General features: G+C 39.9%; 1 protein-coding gene across 1 annotated transcript in view; it reads left to right on the top strand.

Moving 5' to 3' along the window:
- LOC146687138 (receptor-type tyrosine-protein phosphatase N2-like) overlaps window positions 1-17,363 on the top strand; it is a 217,768-nt gene that overhangs the window by 32,856 nt on the left and 167,549 nt on the right. Inside the window, exons 4-8 of the mRNA XM_085439918.1 lie at window positions 5,390-5,504; window positions 6,193-6,334; window positions 8,706-9,078; window positions 10,657-10,977; window positions 11,539-11,579. Coding sequence (XP_085296044.1) covers window positions 5,390-5,504; window positions 6,193-6,334; window positions 8,706-9,078; window positions 10,657-10,977; window positions 11,539-11,579 — 992 coding nt within the window. The remainder of the gene's footprint in view (window positions 1-5,389; window positions 5,505-6,192; window positions 6,335-8,705; window positions 9,079-10,656; window positions 10,978-11,538; window positions 11,580-17,363) is intronic.

Genomic DNA, 17,363 nt, shown 5'->3' on the forward strand with positions numbered 1-17,363 from the left:
GTCACTGTAGAGCCTGTCTGTGTTTTCTGAGTGTAGTTAATGTCACTGTACGCCCATTTAGTAACAGCGTTATTATTATCAACAGGGGTAATATCGAAACTACAAAAATCAGACGAGATTTAACCTTTAGCACACAGTACATTTGCCTCTCTCTTTCTTTGTGAACGGTTTGAATCTTTCACAAAGTTGTTGCTGCAATTCTGTTTCTCCCCCTTTAACCACCCACACACACACACACACACACACACACACACACACACACACACACACACACACACACACACACCCTCTTCCCACTCGCACTGCTCACTAAAGGCCCTGCAGATGTGAAGTCATTTGAAAAGCCACCTCGTCAGGGTCACAGCTGCTGTTCGCCCACAGTTGCTGTGGGCGAACAGCAGCTGCGAACTAAAGAGGACCATCGTTGCGATGGTCCTCTTTAGTTCGCACACGACATCAAAAACACACTAACCTCCCCGCACCACCTTTGAGAGACTTAACAGTAGATAACTCTTGCCTTTATCATTATTATTATCATTATTATCAGTTGTCCCATGACTCCTTATGTTCTACAGCTCCAAATTCACTGTAAGTCATGCCACGAGTTCCCTTCCTCTTTTCCCCGTGGGATCTTTTGCTCATGTTGCTAAAAAACTGAACATTTTCACTTGGAAAAATCAAAAACGTTGTGATTCACAATTTTGTATCCCACTGCTTTCTTGTGTTTTTGCTGTGTTTTATCCTATTTAGTTCTACAGCATTCGTTCATTTAAGCATCTGTCACATAAACAGTATGCCTTCAGGGATAATCAAAGATCTTCTGAATCTGAGACTAAAGTGTGATTCTTTGATTCTTTAGTAATTTACAAAAAATATATACACACGGTTGAAAATTGTCAGCATTCTACATCGCTTCTATTTTCAGAGTGTTTGGGATTTGTTGGCAAAGACATGTCGTGACTTTTTTACCCAGTGATCCAAAAAGTTTCTCACCTTGCTGTCTGCTGTTTTGTAGGACCGCAGTGATTGTAATTGGACTTCAGGTTGTGGAAATTAAATTTGCATAAATGCGGCTGATAAATCAAGTTCTAAACTGGTGGAAGGCTGCAGTGTTTTTGCCCATGGTTGTAATTAGCGTGACTCTTAGTGAATACGGCCGATGGTATTTGTGGAGCAGGCGGGCATCATTTAGCAACTGTGGAGGACGTGCAATACAAAATTGTTGAGAAAATGCAAACTGAACTGGAGCATTTCCAAAACGTCTTTTTCTGACCTCTAACCTCCTCAAGCTACATGCATTTCATTTTCCAAAGACTTTTTATTTAAATAACTGTAATCACAAAGGTTTTTTTTTAATACAAAATTGCCTTAAGGGGCTTTACAATCTAACAACCTGTTACAATGTAACAACCTATGTCCTTAAGCTTTCCATAGTCCATGAGTCCTTGCAGGTACATCATCGCATTTTAAATTCAGTCCAATTTCTTTCAGGACCACAGTCTCATTTATTTAGTTGTGAAAGCTTCAAACTCTGATAGACCTTCACCTCATACTTCAGCTGGCCGACAACCTCCTGCCCGCTTTTCTGTGGTCGGTTAAGTCTGTGAGATGCGCGGAGTCACTCTGAATATCCTGGCAGGGGCTCCAACGTTTATTAACCTGTCGTGTCAGATGCCGTCTGTTCACCCGCCGCTAACGCCCGTTTTCTCTGCCACCGTGGCTGCCATTAAAGGCTCGGTTTTATGTCTCTTTGATGGCGAAAGCTGGCCTGACACGCTGTGCAGCTGTTAAAGAGAGGCTTGTGCCTGATTCGTGGCAGTTGGGGTTGTAATTCATTTTGCGGGGGTCTAAAGGAGGTTTCTCGGTGCTGAGATGCTCTGAAATGAGTTGAGCTTGTTTAATTGGATTCGCAAATGATACAGGCAGAAGTGTAAATTCAGTTGGAAAAAAATGGTGCTGTTGTTGGTTAACTAGAAATGGTATGAGATCTTGGCAGCAATGAGATTATTGCTGGCAGCGCTTTCCAGTTTCACAACATGCTGATTGTTCTGCAGTGCGTCTTATAGAGCTAAAATCTTAGGAATGGACATTTTAAGTAAAACTAACAGTTAAAAAAAGATCATTTCTACTGAACATTTTCAAAATTTTCGTGTTTTTTTCCCAGTATGCTAAATATGAAAGGAGGCTAAATGTTTTTATCTTGTTTCTTCCTTCATTTTAATGTTACGCCGAATTTTTTCTGTTGCTCTGGAGGCTGTCTTGTTTTCACAAATTGGGTTTTCTCAGTAAGAATTAGGCTGCGACACAAGTTTGCTCTTCAGTGGGTCTGATGATGATGATGATGATGTTCTTTTGCTGAGATTTGTTGGGGATTTAAAGCAACTCTTAACCATTGGTGATAGCTCACTGTGAGAAATGACAAAGCGAAAGAGAATCATCCTGTGAATCACCTCTAAAACACCATCATGCACTCCCTGCTCAACAGACGGCTACAGGCAGACACGAGCTGGTGAAAAGTGGTTATTAACGTCACTTGGGAGTTGGTGGAAACTTTAAACAGAGCTAAAAGAGAGAGAATGTGACTCTTCTCAGAACTCATCGCCTCCATCTTTTGTCTCCAGCCTCGTTCCTGTTTACTCTCGACTCCGGCTTTTTTAAACCTCGGGAAAGACTTAATTTTGAGCAAAAGCATCCTCATTTCAAAACGTGTTGCTCCGGGCAACCTTTTCTACACCTTTTACATTCAGGTCTTCTCTTCTAATGTTCATTTTGCATTCTGTTATCATAGTTTCAAAACTCTCTAAACCCGTGTGGTAATTCATATTCCTGCTGTCGGATTGTATAACCTTGTAATCCTTTTCGTCTGGTTCTCATTCATGTGAATGATTGAAATGCCTCTTTTGAAAGACTGCCTTTATCTATGTCTAAATATCTGTAAGTTATGAAACATTAATGTTGTTACTGAAGTTTGGGGCTTATTCACACTTACGGCTGTTTTGCATGTCACATATTCAGATGGAGGCAGTGGTATGTAGCATTAATCTTTCAGGACAGGAATCCTATATTAAAACAGTAAAACGCTGATATTCTGTCTCTACAACAGGTGTTTTTTTGGCAGTAAGATGGTAGCTTTTAACTTTTAGTTCAACTTGGTTTGAAACAGCTGATGCACGTCTAATCTGTTTGGCTGCGTCCCTGCTGACTTTGACTTCATGTAGTCGGACTTCTCCATGGTCTGCATTGCCAATGAGGTTGTTGCTGTCAGGATTTAAGGCTGCTCTTTGCCATCATGCTTCATGTTTTTTGGTTATCTATCAATATTTTCCCCAGTTTTCAGTTCCCTCAGCTCAAAATGTGCTATCACTTTTTTGCGTGTGAAACTGACAGGGATGATATTTCCCTTCTCATTTCAAGTGCACGTCCTCCGTGGTGGACCCACATCTTGTGGCATCACAGCTGGAGCTACAGTCTGCATTACTTGAATCTTTCAGCAACGTCATCGCTCATCTGCCAAATGCCTCCGTTCGTGTTGTGCTTTGCGCAGCGCGGCCATATTTCCGGTAACATTTCGTTCCGCTACCCCATCTGGTGTTGGCGCCTGCTCCTCTGTTCAGTTGCCAAAAAACTGTGTTTGAATGCATGTTAAGTATAAGAAACAGACGTGAATGCCCAAGCAGCTCATCAGCCTTGTCCTTTTGTACACTTGCTGAAATGCAACACTTTTTTTTGACATGCCCAGTAAATCCACAAGAATGTCTGGCTGACATTGCTGCAGTGGCAGCTTGACAACTAGGTAATAAAATCATTACCTAGAGGAAAATAGACACAAACGTCCAAACTACTCATTTGTTCTTGCTCTTGAACACTTGTTTAAACAGCAGATACAAATAGCTTATGCATAAATACCAAATAAGGACACAATACACAATCAAATATCAGAGATGTAAAAAAAACAACTAGGTGGTCAGGAGATTCACTGAAACACTTAGTGAAATTTTCACTTAATGAAAATTCCAATAATATTTCTTTCATCTCAGTGAAAGAAATATTGAAATTTCTTTCATTGTGCATAAATATACATGTGCATAAATTCTGTAAAATAGCTCTCTTTAGAGCTTCGCCCCACCTTATTCATCACATTTGTGGTTTGCTTATACTAAAACAAACATTAAGAAACCTTCAGGTGCCGTATAATGATGTAATCTAATAATATAACATGACTATGAGTCAGCTGCTTTCTAAAGTCTGCGTGTTTTCATTCCAACACCTGTGCTCACTTCTGTAAAGCTTGCCTCTGACACGTGCGCTCTATAGAGTAATAATTAAAAACACTAAAAAAAACACTTAAGCTAATAAATGTAAACCAAAGTTAAACATTTTCAAACAACAAAAACTAAACAGAAACAAGAAAATCCACTCTGGAAACTAACTGAAACTACATGAATATTATAAATGTTATGTATGCTTTTAGTTATAATGTTTTGCGTGTTGTGATCATCTTTGATGTCTGAAACAATGGCTTCTTTCACAGATGGCCTGGGTAAGTTTTGGATAGAAGTACACAGAATAGATAAAACCACACTGCAGTTTATGAGCGGTCAGAAAAAGACGAGCAAAACTTGTTTATGTTTTAAAAAGGTTCATGGGAAAAAGCATGTCCAAATCAAATCAAATGAATCAGAATAATTTTCCCTCATTAGGACGTTATTGCAGAGATGGTATTACTCGAAATTTGGTGTGAAATTTGGGTAATAAATGCAGAACACAAAAGCAAAGCCACATCTCTTGGCAAGTAACAAACATCTTACTAGTAGTATTTATTGTTTTATTTGGTTCACTGTACTTTATTTACTGTTTTTACGTGGACATTGATCTCACTGTAGGATGTACACATTCTGGGTTTAACCCCTGACCTCACTTTTTCATCATGGCAGTGGTGTAAATATTTAATCGTTTGTTTAAGTAAAGATGTGTAAAAGAAATTCCCAAGTAGCTCATCATGTTGTACAACTGAAGTGCAGCAGGAGAGCTAGAGGAGAGACGGTTTCTGCTTAGTCACTGAAACAGTCTCTCGCCGGAGTCTCCAAGGACGACCCGCTGTTTCCTCGTCTCCTCTGCTAATGAGTGACCTAATGAGTTTAGGGAAATTACTGCATGCTTAGCAATTTCTTCTCCGTCTTTCTATCCCATACTCACCACGTGTCGGCTACACTTTGCTCATGCATACAACCCACTTTTTCTGTACTTCAGTGCAGTTTTAATTCATTCGAGACTTACAGGTGCACAGTAGATATGCACCTGGGCAATACTGGACTTCCTGCTTGTGTCCTGTTAACGTATGTATTCCTGTCTTTCTAGTTCTAAAGGGTCCCCTTGTTTCTTTCTGTAGGTTTGACCTGGGAAGATGATACCACCCAGCAGGTTCTGTCCAAGGAGTTATCCAAACTGAGAAGGATTCCCTACAGACCACAGCAGACTGGGTCGTTCTACACCACTGAGATCAGGTCAGATGTTTATTTAGCTCAAATAGTTTTGTGACCAAAGGACATGTAGATTTGTAGATTTGCACTTCTGTTTTATCTTACTCCTAATAATTTTCATTTAGTTTTGTCGTCACCCCACTTGGCAGGCCGGCAGCGTGGACAATAAACTTTGTGAACACGATGCCTCGAAAATGAGACGGCATAGGGCTTGATAGCATAGGTGCATCTACTAAACATTTTGGACAAGTCAGAATCCCGGTGACCTTGACCTCAAGGTCAAGTTGTCTGAAAATCTTGTGAAAACAATAACTCGAGAAAGATAACACTTAGGATTTTCAAATGGATACCATTGGTGTATCTACTAAAAATCTTCAACGAGTTCAAATATCAGTGAGGTGAAGTTTTCTGTCACCTAGGATTTTAAAATTTATACCACAGGTGTATCTACTGCTGTCGGAGGCTGAAGGGTAGCACTGGCTGCTGCCAGTATTTTAATTTCTTACTTTTTATTTTACTTTGTGACCTTTTTTTTGCCTTTTTTCTAATACTAATATATGATATATGAAAATTTTAGAATGGCATCATGTTAATAATTCCATTTGGAGGAAAAACAATTCATTTGCACGTCTTTGCAATGAAGTTATCTGACTGTGCTACTCTGAAGTGACTAATTTCTGCATTTTGTTCATCTTTTTCTCTACTCTCACAGGCCAGTAGCTCAAGCAATGGACCCAGTGGACCAAAGGGTGAAACCGGTAGAGGTAGAACTCGGCAAAAATCTCCAGATGTACCTGCAGCGCCTTGGCCTCCTTCCCAAGACATCTACTTCCAGCTTGAGCGCACCAAGCAAGGTAAACATTTACTCTGTTTGGCTTCTGGGACTTGGTTGTTCCGGTTCATGATTTTCTTGCCATTTGTTGGAATTTCTTTGCCTCAAGCAAGTAAACAGAAACTATTATGCTTTTTATTATTTTCTGTTACATATTATCTTCTTCAAAGGTGGGAGCTTTAATTAAACATGGGTAAAGTTACAAACAATGAAGGCAAAGATCTTCAAACTAAACTTAAAAGCACCACCCACCTGCTGTACTTTTGTTCATGAGAAATAGCTAATCAGAAAGAAAAGGTCGGTTTAAGTTGGGGTCTGTTTGACAGTGAATGATCTGAGTTGCACCAAGGCCCAGTATACTGTGAATCATGCAAAGTTCCTCTTGTAGAGTCCAAGTGTGAAAATATGGAGCTGTTAATTCACCTCTATACATCAATTATCAGTGTGCTAATTGAAAGGATTCAAAAAAGCCCAAAAGTAATGAAGCGCAAATGACAGAATATCGCTAAAGTGCCACATAAACCTCAGCTCCCGCTGGTCCTGTTCTCACATTTGAAAACCGAAGAATATGTGAGGAATTTGTTTTTATCCCAATGACTGCATTTAGCCTCGACCTCCATTCGAGGCCACCTGGCTCAGTTTGAAAAGAAAGCGTGCACACATACAGTGCACGCTCGCACAACACGCTGAAAGGACACAAACGCGCACACCTTCACAGCAGGTGGTCCGCTGTCATCCTTCGCTGTCGCTTCTTTCTTGCTTCTCTGTCCTAACTGATGACTTCTCCCAGCTTGACCGTTATGAGGGAAATAATACCAGCCGAGAGTTCAGGAGTTCACCGCTCTAATTAATAACTGAAGGCGCGACTGCGTCCCTCTGCTGTGCCTGCAGAGGCCTCTTTCCAGCTGGGGAATTGTACTGAGGACCAAGCGAGTACGACTGCGTGGAGCCTGCAGGCATCGCTTGCAGGCTCATGGCCTTTTCTATCCAGGTTCACCTGTTTGGTGGCAGCCAAAAGGAGCTGGAGGGTTGAAGGGGCCCTTCGGGTACGAGTGGCATAAACATCACCAACTGAGGGATGTAAATGAATAAAGATACTGCCAGCAACAAATACCAGAGGGGGCCTCGCACACACAAATCATAAAGAAGTATGACAACTGTGAGGAACGGCTTATGTCTGTATTGTTATGATAATTTTGCCGTTACTCAGGCTTGTGCCATTTCTGTGCTCTTAGGTGGGCGTTAATGGAGCCGGCAGTGACAATTTGCTTTTGTTGTAGCTGATGGATTTGTTAATATGATTGCATAAATGGATTAATAACTTTTTTTCCCCAAAAATGGCCTTTTTCATCTCAATAATCATTTTTGTTCAAATGAAGCCTTTAATAATAAAGCAAAGTGCTTCTTCATGCATCCAGATACTCTCTCTAAATCTAGTGGAAGAACAAAAACAAGAAACGTTACATTTAGATGTTTTCAGCAAATGCACATCTATTTAATTTTGCATACATTTTGTCTAGAAGTAAATTGGCTACACTAACACGAAGGTTACTGGATTGGTGGTGTTATAAAGAAAGAAAAGCCAAAGTGTGTCGAAAGAAAAAAGGCAGGGTGCTTGTGTTTTGTACTTTGGCGTCAGGATGGTTTGCATTCTTGTCACATACAGTTGGTCCCATTATTTTAGGACGTTGTCTCAGCCTTAAACGTGTGACGAGCAGATGGGACATTTTCTTGGATCCAGCATCTGCATAAATAGTAATTCTGCATGACTCATATTTTTTGGTCAGATTTTTTTTCTGTCGCAGCCAGTTTTTTGTCATCATTAAACATCAGACAGAGGGATGACTGGGAATGAAGGGGCTGGTGAGTGAGATGGTTGGCATCTTAAAGTTCTAGGCAGCAGGAATGCTCAAGCAATGCAAAGTAATTATAATTTACTTTATGCTTTACTTTGCAGTTATACTTTGTCCCTTGCGGTCTGTTTATTTCGAGGTCTAATTATTTGCTCTGAGACATTACAACATATGGTCGGGAATTTTCAGGCTTTTACTTAAGCTCTCTATAGTTAATGGAGTTTGGATGATTCACATTTCATAGCCTCTCAGTTCATCCATTGTGTCAAACAAAACATTTGAGGTAGTTTTCCTTTAATTCCACTCCCCTTTTAGGCAGCTTTCTCCTGATTGGCTGCCCCTCACAAACAGCAGGTGGGTGGGACTTTTATGCTCACATCCAGAGTCGTGTTTTGAAATGACTGTATTAGGGGCATGCACTTCTCCTTCAGCCACAGTGTGGCTGTTTCTCAGAAAATAGAGCAAAAGCTCTGCTATTGGAAAGCTGGTGGAAGTGTCTTCAGCATCAGTGTCTTTGTACAGTATGCTTGTGTTTTCCAGAATGACCGTTTCCAGTCCGGCATCCCTGCAGAGCTTTATCGCTCCAAGCCCCAGATTTCAGCTCAGAAATCACCTCCCTCCAGCTTCTCATCTCTTTCATCGTTCCAACCCGTGCAAAAGCAGAGACCACCAGCCAACCAGCTCCTCGCCACGCAGGCTGAGGGTGACCTTCTCCTGGGCGCCCTGAGGCAGTATCTCTCCGGGCATGCGTCCCTTCACAGTGGGGGAGCGAGCCCATTCGAGCGCCTGAGGACGTTCTACAGCAACAGAATAGAGAATTCTGGGCTCAAAAAGGAGACCTCGAAATCCAGACTTGTGAACATGGGAAGGCCTCAGGGGGCCTTACCCAAGGACCCACTCACGTCTGTTGATGGTATGTATTTTACCCATGATGGATTTCATCATAGTCTGCAGCGTGTTTGAGATGCAAAATTCCAGGCAGGACGTCTTTCACTTTCAATCGTATCTCTTACAACATGTAAACACACACATGTTGAACTGTCAGTGTTGCCAGATATTACATAATTTTATTACAAGCAACAAGGAGAACCTGTGAGTTATGGCTTTCTTTGAGTGGACTGAACCATGCAGAATACCAGAAGTGGTGCCAGGAAGTTCAAGGAGAATCGTTCAAAGTAAAGCAAATTTGAATAGAAATAAGGAAATTGTAGCACAGCGTGGTTACACTTAGAATCAGATAGCATGTTTCTGCCTTAGCCTGCTGTCAGACGCTGGCTGGGTCTTCATTATAAGGAAGTTATTATTATTTCTTTCTTTCTGTGGCTACACTGAACACACAGGGCTTGTGGTGAAAACCACATTGTACTCTTTTTCCATAAAGATGAGCATTATTTGCATGACTTTGGAAAAACTAGCTCACAGCAAGGACCATTAAATAATTGCTATAAGGCTTTCAAAGTTAACTCAAAGGTAAACTTAATCACGTGTAGTGCGCCCAGTTCTTATGATAGTTGTAGATGTTCAACTTTCATTTTTATCTGTGCATTAAAACCTGCACACACTGACAGGCCCTCATACTTTAACTTAGCAAACTTGTTAGCGAACATGAACTCATATAAGCATCCAGCAAACAGAACAGCATTAAATTTAGTCCAGTGTCCACCTAATGAATATAACTCTTGCATCGATTCTCTGTGTCTTTTTTGAGTCCTGAGGGAAATATCTGTCTCCTAAATTCTCCACTGTGTGCTCACTAGCTAGCTAAATGTCTGCCTGCTGTTTGGTGCTGGTACACAGGGCTTTTCTGATGAAAACAACTGTCTGCTGTGGTTGCTATGTGATGCCAAGTAAATAGTAAATAAGTGGACAGCTATACACCAAGCTGAAGCTCGCTGTAAACCTGAAAGGAGCTCCATAAACAGCTTTAGCTTCATTGCTACAAATCACAGCTTTCACATCGTCACAGTAAGATACCTAAAAATATTTAATGCTGAGATCAGAAGAGAGACAGCAGACATGAGAAGTGAGACTATTGCCTCTAATCTAAACTACATAACTGGTTTTAATGGGGACTGATTCTGCTTTTTCTTGTTTTCTCTTAGAAATACACGATCATAATAAACATGTCCAGAATTTCAAATAATGCAGCCACTATGCAATCCCAGCAATCTATACACTGAGGATGTCATGTCAGACACACAGCTCTCCCACCCACCTGCTGTTCAAACCTTCTGGTCATGAGGGGCAGCCAATCAGAAGGAAGCTGGCTTAAAGCTAGTAGAAAGGCAGTTAAAACAGCTTGTTTCTGACAGAGGGTAAACTGAGTGACTTAACCAAAACCCAGCACAAGATCAATAAATATTATTTTGAACTATGAATCATACAAGTCCAAGAATGCAAACATGGAGCGTGGAGTTAGAATATTTGGTCTGCTTTAATGATAATAATTTCTTTGTCTTTCATTGTTATTTTACTTCCATCTCTCCTCCAGAGAGGTTCATCGAGAACGTTTTGAAGAATGTTGACAGGCAGCATGTGGACATGGATACGCTGACACCGCAGGATTTGGACCAGCTGTCGAGCCTGATAGCTGAGGCTCTACAGGTAGTTGATCAGGACAAGGGACTAAACAGAGGCCTGAGCCGAATGAGGGGACCAGGACCGAGAGACCTGGAAGGAGAGATGAGTGATGGAGAAGAAGAAGCAGAAGAAGAGGAAGAGGCGGGGGAGGTTCCTAGGGATGAGTTGCTGGGGAATGCTCCTACCCTGAAACCTCAGGAGAGCACTCCTGTCGCACTGGCAGCACTTCAAGGTAATTTTATAGTGATTCGTTTTGTTTTTACGCAATTAAAGTATTGAGTAAGCGATGGAAAGTAAGTCTATAATACATGCATAATTGTGTAGGCTGGATTAAACAAAAAAACGGAGCTCTCAAGTTGCCACAAGAGTGCAACATAAAAATCAATGTGAAAATAAATAAGCATCCTGTGCTCAATGCAGAACATAAACCCAGCCAGTGTTAATGGTTTATTGTCCACTGAGGCCACTCAGGCTTTGCATGTTTACACAATCACTAAAAGTGCTCAACAGATAACTAAATGATTAAAGACTGTGGTCAGACAGCAGTGGATATGTTATTTATGTTTTCTTGTGTTTTTTCAGCAACAGTGAAAAATAAATTTACACAGGGTTGAATTCAGATCAGTAAAATATTAAGGAATGGTGAATTTGATTTAAGGAAATGGCCTTGAAATTTGGCGGCTTTTAGCTCTGAATGAATTTTTACATATACCACCTCTTTTTCTATCTTTCTGCTCCCGCTTTGAATGGAAACACAAATGTATCAATATGATTATTCTCTTTCTCCCAACAGAGCGTCACACGGAGACAGGGGAGCAAAATATGCAGGACAAGGTAAGCAATCAGAGTAGCAGAAAGGGAAGACTTAAATATCAAAGCCAAGGCTGACATTGTAAGCAGTTATGTAATTTATTAAACAAGGGAATGAGATGAAATTTTGCAAGGGTGAAATCACTGCCCAAAGAATTTATCTAGAACTCAGTATTCATGCGAGAGAATGAACTGCTGACAACAAAAACAAAATTCATCAGGTTTTAGTCCCAAAGTTTTATTTGTTATACTGCTAGTATGCACTAATAATATTCTTTTTTTATTTATTCAAATAATGAAGACAATCTTCCACAATAAATCGGACTGATATGAACATGTGCATTTTTTAAGGAATCGGGAGAGCAGTGGATAAATGAGTGAGTTGGAATTAATTAAGGCTAAACAAGGTGAACTCGTAACAACGACGCTGTACTGATTCAGTCCTTTATACTGTAAATTGAAACCTGGGTAAAAAAAAAAAAGTAAACTCATTAGTGTATTTCACAGATTTCTTTTATTCAAAGCAGTGGTTGAAATACTAGCATGTATAGTAGAGAGATGTGTGTCTAAAAAACCAAATGTGATTCTGCTATAAAGTTTTAAAATTTCAGCGGATAGATCACCAATAGATACTTAATTGTTTCCAAGAGGAAATTTGTCTTGGACTCTACTAAACTACTAAGCTACATAATAAAAATAATTATGACCAGATAGAGGGGCGATTATAAGCTCTCAGCAAGGCATCAGTCAGTATGTGCGTTTGTTCTGTTTAAAATTCCTCCTGATAGAGGCAACAAAGGATCTTTAAAGCCAATTTCATTTGCACTTTGACAGAACCTTGATTTTAATGACAGAGGAACATCTTAAAGTCAATGCATACCTGATTACAATCTCTGATGAAACAGAGGTTTTTTTCTTCACCTCCAGACAGACGTGAGAACCAACCAAATCAAGAAAGTCCTGTCACGAAGGACATCAGAACGCTCGCGGGTTATGAATAACCAACAGACTGTGATGTGTTACACACTACTAACCAGTTACTTTAGTGCTGCATTTTAAACAAGAAGACTTGTGCATGCAGAAATGCTTTAGTTTGACATTAAATGGATCGTGGCTGATTTAAAAGCGGAAATTTCAATCTGTTAAAAATGTGAAAACCCTAAAACAAGCTAATTTTTTTTTCATGCATTTAAAATGTTTGTGTTGTCCAGACATGTGACTACAGCCATGACAACAGGTCATCACGGCAGTTTGTGAAATAGTCAGAAACTCTACTGATTTGTGTTTCTGAACACGAATGCCTTTATTCCATCTGTCCTGTTTCATACTTACTGATGTATGTATGTAGATATATTAGTGCTGTCAGCATTAATCTCGTTAAAATTACGTTAATGCCATTTTAACTAGATTAACGCGTTAACGAGCTAACCGCGCTAACGAGCTAACCGCGCTAACGAGTTGACGCCATGCAGGCCCATGCACAGGGTGATCTGCGGTAACTTGTTAATGGAGATTTTCCAGATTAATGCAGTTATAGCATTAACGTAATTTTAACGAGATTAACGCTGACAGCACAAATATATATATATATATGTGTGTATATATAAGTGTATATAAATGAAAAATATTCACTCTTTCCTTATATCTATCTATATATCTATAGATCAATATATATATATATATATATATATATATATACACACATATATATATATGTATATATATGTGTGTGTGTATGTATGTATGTATATATATATATATATATATATATATATATATATATATATATATATATATATATATATATATATATATTAGGGGTGCAACGATATTCGTATCGATATTGAACCGTTCGATACAGTGCTTTAGGTTCGGTATGCATATGTATCAAACAATACAACATTTGTAATTTATTTTATCAACTTTCCTTCTGACGATGCTGTCTGTGTTGAGCGCTCAGTGAATCTGCGTTTGACTACTCCGCCTAGGCTGCACTGTCGAGCGCAGATCTACTGAGCGCTCCACACAGACAGCATCCTCAGAAGGAAGAGCGCAGGGCAAGCTAGCAAGACAGAAGTTAAGCTCTCCTTGGAACATGGACCTCCCCCACCCTCATTTAGATCTGGCATTTGGAATTATTTTGGTTTTCATGTGACGTATGACCCTGAAGGTAAGCCAGTCATGGACTAAAGTAAAACAGTATGTTGGATGTGCCATGCAATGCTCAATTACATGGGTGGGAACTAGTGTGTTAGCGCAGTTAGCTCGTTAACGTGTTGGCCGTCTAGCCCCATGCACGGGGCGATCGGCGGTAGCTCGTTAACTGAGATTTGCCATGTTGTGGCGTTAAGGTCATTTCAACGAGATTAACCTGAAAGCACTAGTGGGAACACAACGAATATGACTGCACATTTATGCTGACATCATCCTAGTGCAAAGACAAAAACAACAAGCATGCTACTAACTTTACCCGGGTCATTTAAACAGCCGTTAGCACATGATTCTCCTTATGCTGCTGAGAATATAGCCCAGAAGAAGCGGATAGTATAGCTTTTATTTTGGAAAGAGACATTTCTCTGTAATAAACTCTCTTTTCCAAAGATGAGTGATTCCTCAATCAGATACAGGGCTCGCAATATCGCTAGCCCGACGTCCTGGGGCTAGCGATTTTTTTCAGTCGGGCTACCAAAATCTATCTCTTCCCTGCCCGTCGGGCTATTGTAGGAAGAAAAATATATGTCAATGCTTTTGCATTCTTTCGGAAATGTAGCTGGGTAATTATGTCATTGGCATCGGTGAGCCACTGTCAATATGTGACATATTGAAATCGCGTTTGAATTTGCGCTTGTTTTTTTGCTTTCACTTTGCAATCGTGCAAACTGTGTATAGAGAGCGACAGCACTGATCTGTGAGTGATGATAATTTGTGCACCAATTCCTCTGACATCGTCTTATTAATCGTTAGCTTACTACGCAAACATGACAAGTGAAATCTCCCGCAGCAAGCTTAAACATTTGAGAGGTTGATCGCGCAGAGAATCGCTGAGCTTATGTGAGTGCGTGTGTAAAACCAGCAGCATATATATTTTAGTTCTGCTGAGCCAAATAAGACAGGTCAGGGTGAAGAAGTGACAGCCAAAGAAAAGCTTACCACAAAACGGAGAAGTTATGACAAATGAGACTATAAGGCAAAAAGAAAGTGCAGCTTTATGGTTTCATGGACAAAAGAATTTCTGTGGCTGCGATATGACGAGCTAAATAACCAGGGCTGCACATAAGTGGTCCGCAGGTGCGCATTCGCTGTCAAAATAAAAAACACGCACAAGGGTTAGGGTTAAATTTAAAAACTGTACTTTTGAGTTAAAATATATATTTATAATTTTAATAAATGACAAATTAAAAAGGCATGAACATTTTTTTTGTATCGAAAAAATATCGAACCGTGACACCAAAGTATCGAACCGAACCAAACCGTGAATTTTGTGAATCGTTGCACCCCTAATATATATATATATATATCTATATATCTATATATATATATATATATATATATATATATAGATATATAGATATATAGATATAGATAGATACCGTATTTCCCGGACTACAAAGCGCACCTGAATATTAGCCGCACAAGCTAAAATCAGGGGAAAATCCTGTTTTGTACATACATTAGCCGCACCTGACTAAAAGCCGCAGGTGTTACAATGTTGACTTATCATATGTAAGAGAATATGCACAAAGCGAATTGTCAGGAAAGAGATGGCTGTTTGGAGACACATCTCTTTTATTAATATTTTGAAAAACAAGTTATGGGTACATATTTGCACAACTTTTTAGGTATATGTACAAGTAGCGGTAATTACAAGTACGAAACATGTGCTGTGCTTCAAAAACGAGTAACAAATGTAGTACATAACAATAACCTACACACCAGAAAAATAGATTCAGACTACCTTTTAGGCTCAGGTGGATGGATGGATGTTTTCACACTTTTCCACGCTGTCAGATTCCACCGGTGGAGTTGAGCATAACTTGCTTTTCGCAAGTTTATTGCCGCACACCATCCACGACTCCCGCTGAACGTGTAGCGCTACTTTGAAGTTTGTTTTTCGAGCTACTTGTACGGCACTATGTTGCCTGGCGGATGGACATGTGACCAACATACCACTCTTGAACCCCGATACTGTGTGTCTGATCACATGCCCTTCCGCCAGGCAACGTAGTGCCGTACAACAGCGGAACAAACAAAACAAATCGTCTTACGATATGACAAAAATCAGGGACAATCCATAGAAAAGCCGCACCTGACTAAAAGCCGCAGGGTTCAAAGCTTGTGCAAAAAGTAGCGGCTTATAGCCCGACAATTACGGTAGATAGATAGATAGATAGATAGATAGATAGATAGATAGATAGATATAAGGAAAGAATGAATATTTTTCATTTTTACAGAATGCAAAAATTCCACATTGACATTATGTCATTATGTGTCCATAAACACAAACAAATACACAACTTTCCAATCCAGAAGACTGATGTTTATCACACAGCTTTATGTCAGATAACATGCTGACACATAACTAAATGCTGCACTACCTTTAGAGCAATAGTTATCTATTGCTGCAGTGTTTGATAAAAACCCATTCAGCTTAGTGAAAGGGATTTCGTGACTGTGGGACTGTTATTCATTTGTCCATATATCTGACTTTACAAATAAAATGTAATATGTCATTTTCAACTACTTTTTATTTGTGTTTTGTAGCGAAAAATATATTTATGATAAGATTTGCTGAAATCAACGCCGGAATAGAAGCAACGTCTTCTCTGTGCTTATTTCTTGTACTCATTTCTTATTTTGTTTCTGCTCGTTGAAAATTCCCTCCAGGCTGATGCATCTTGCTGGTCCCAAAAAACAATTTGAAGTTGCAAAGAAGATTGTATTTCAAAGTGCTCAGAGACAGAACAAACTATGTTTTTAGCTCACATGGCATTGCTGCTGCAGTGAGATGTAGTTCTTGACAAGACGAGCAATTACCCTGAAGCTAGGACCAGAAGAATAATAGCATATTAAAACCCTATTCAGCATAAGTCTGACAGGGTGGCTGTTCTTTGATTCAAGGCAATTATTTCCTCATGCCTGTAGCTGCAGATCGCCAACACGCTAATGTCAGCAACAGGAAAACTCCCACAAGTTCAGTTTAAAAGAAAAAGAACTTGATTCAATATTGTTTCATTAGACACTTAACAGCCACTTCATTAAGTATGCCTAACAGCACACAGTTGCTGCAAATTTGTTGGCTACAGACAAATTTCCCATTCCACCACATCCCGAAGGTACTCTATTAGGTTGTGATCTGGTGACTGTAGAGGCCATCTGAGTACAGTGAACTGATTTTCATGTTTGAGATTAGTCACATGGCACCTTATCTTGCTGGAAGCAACCATCAGGTAGGCTAAACAATGCTCAGTGGATACTAAATAATCAAAAATGTGCCAAGAAAATAACTCCCACGGCATTAAACCACCAGTACCAGCCTGAACTATTGGCACAAGGTAGGATGGATCCATGCCCGGATCTCTGATGGTTTGGGGGTGCATTCGAGCCATTGGAATTAGCAGCTTGCACATCTGGAAAGGCACCTTCAATGCTAAAAGGTATACGTGGGTTTTAGAGCAACAAATGCTCCCATCCAGATGACACATATTTCAGGGAAGGTCTTGCATATTTCAGCAAGACTGTGATAAATCACATTCTTCATCTATTATTATCACACCATGGCTTCGTACAGTTTTAGAAGAGTCCAGGTGC

The sequence above is a fragment of the Copadichromis virginalis genome, linkage group LG18 (genome assembly GCF_057382275.1).
Source record: "Copadichromis virginalis isolate Kocher_CV1m ecotype Utaka linkage group LG18, C_Virginalis_male_GT1.1, whole genome shotgun sequence".
NCBI lineage: Eukaryota > Metazoa > Chordata > Actinopteri > Cichliformes > Cichlidae > Copadichromis > Copadichromis virginalis.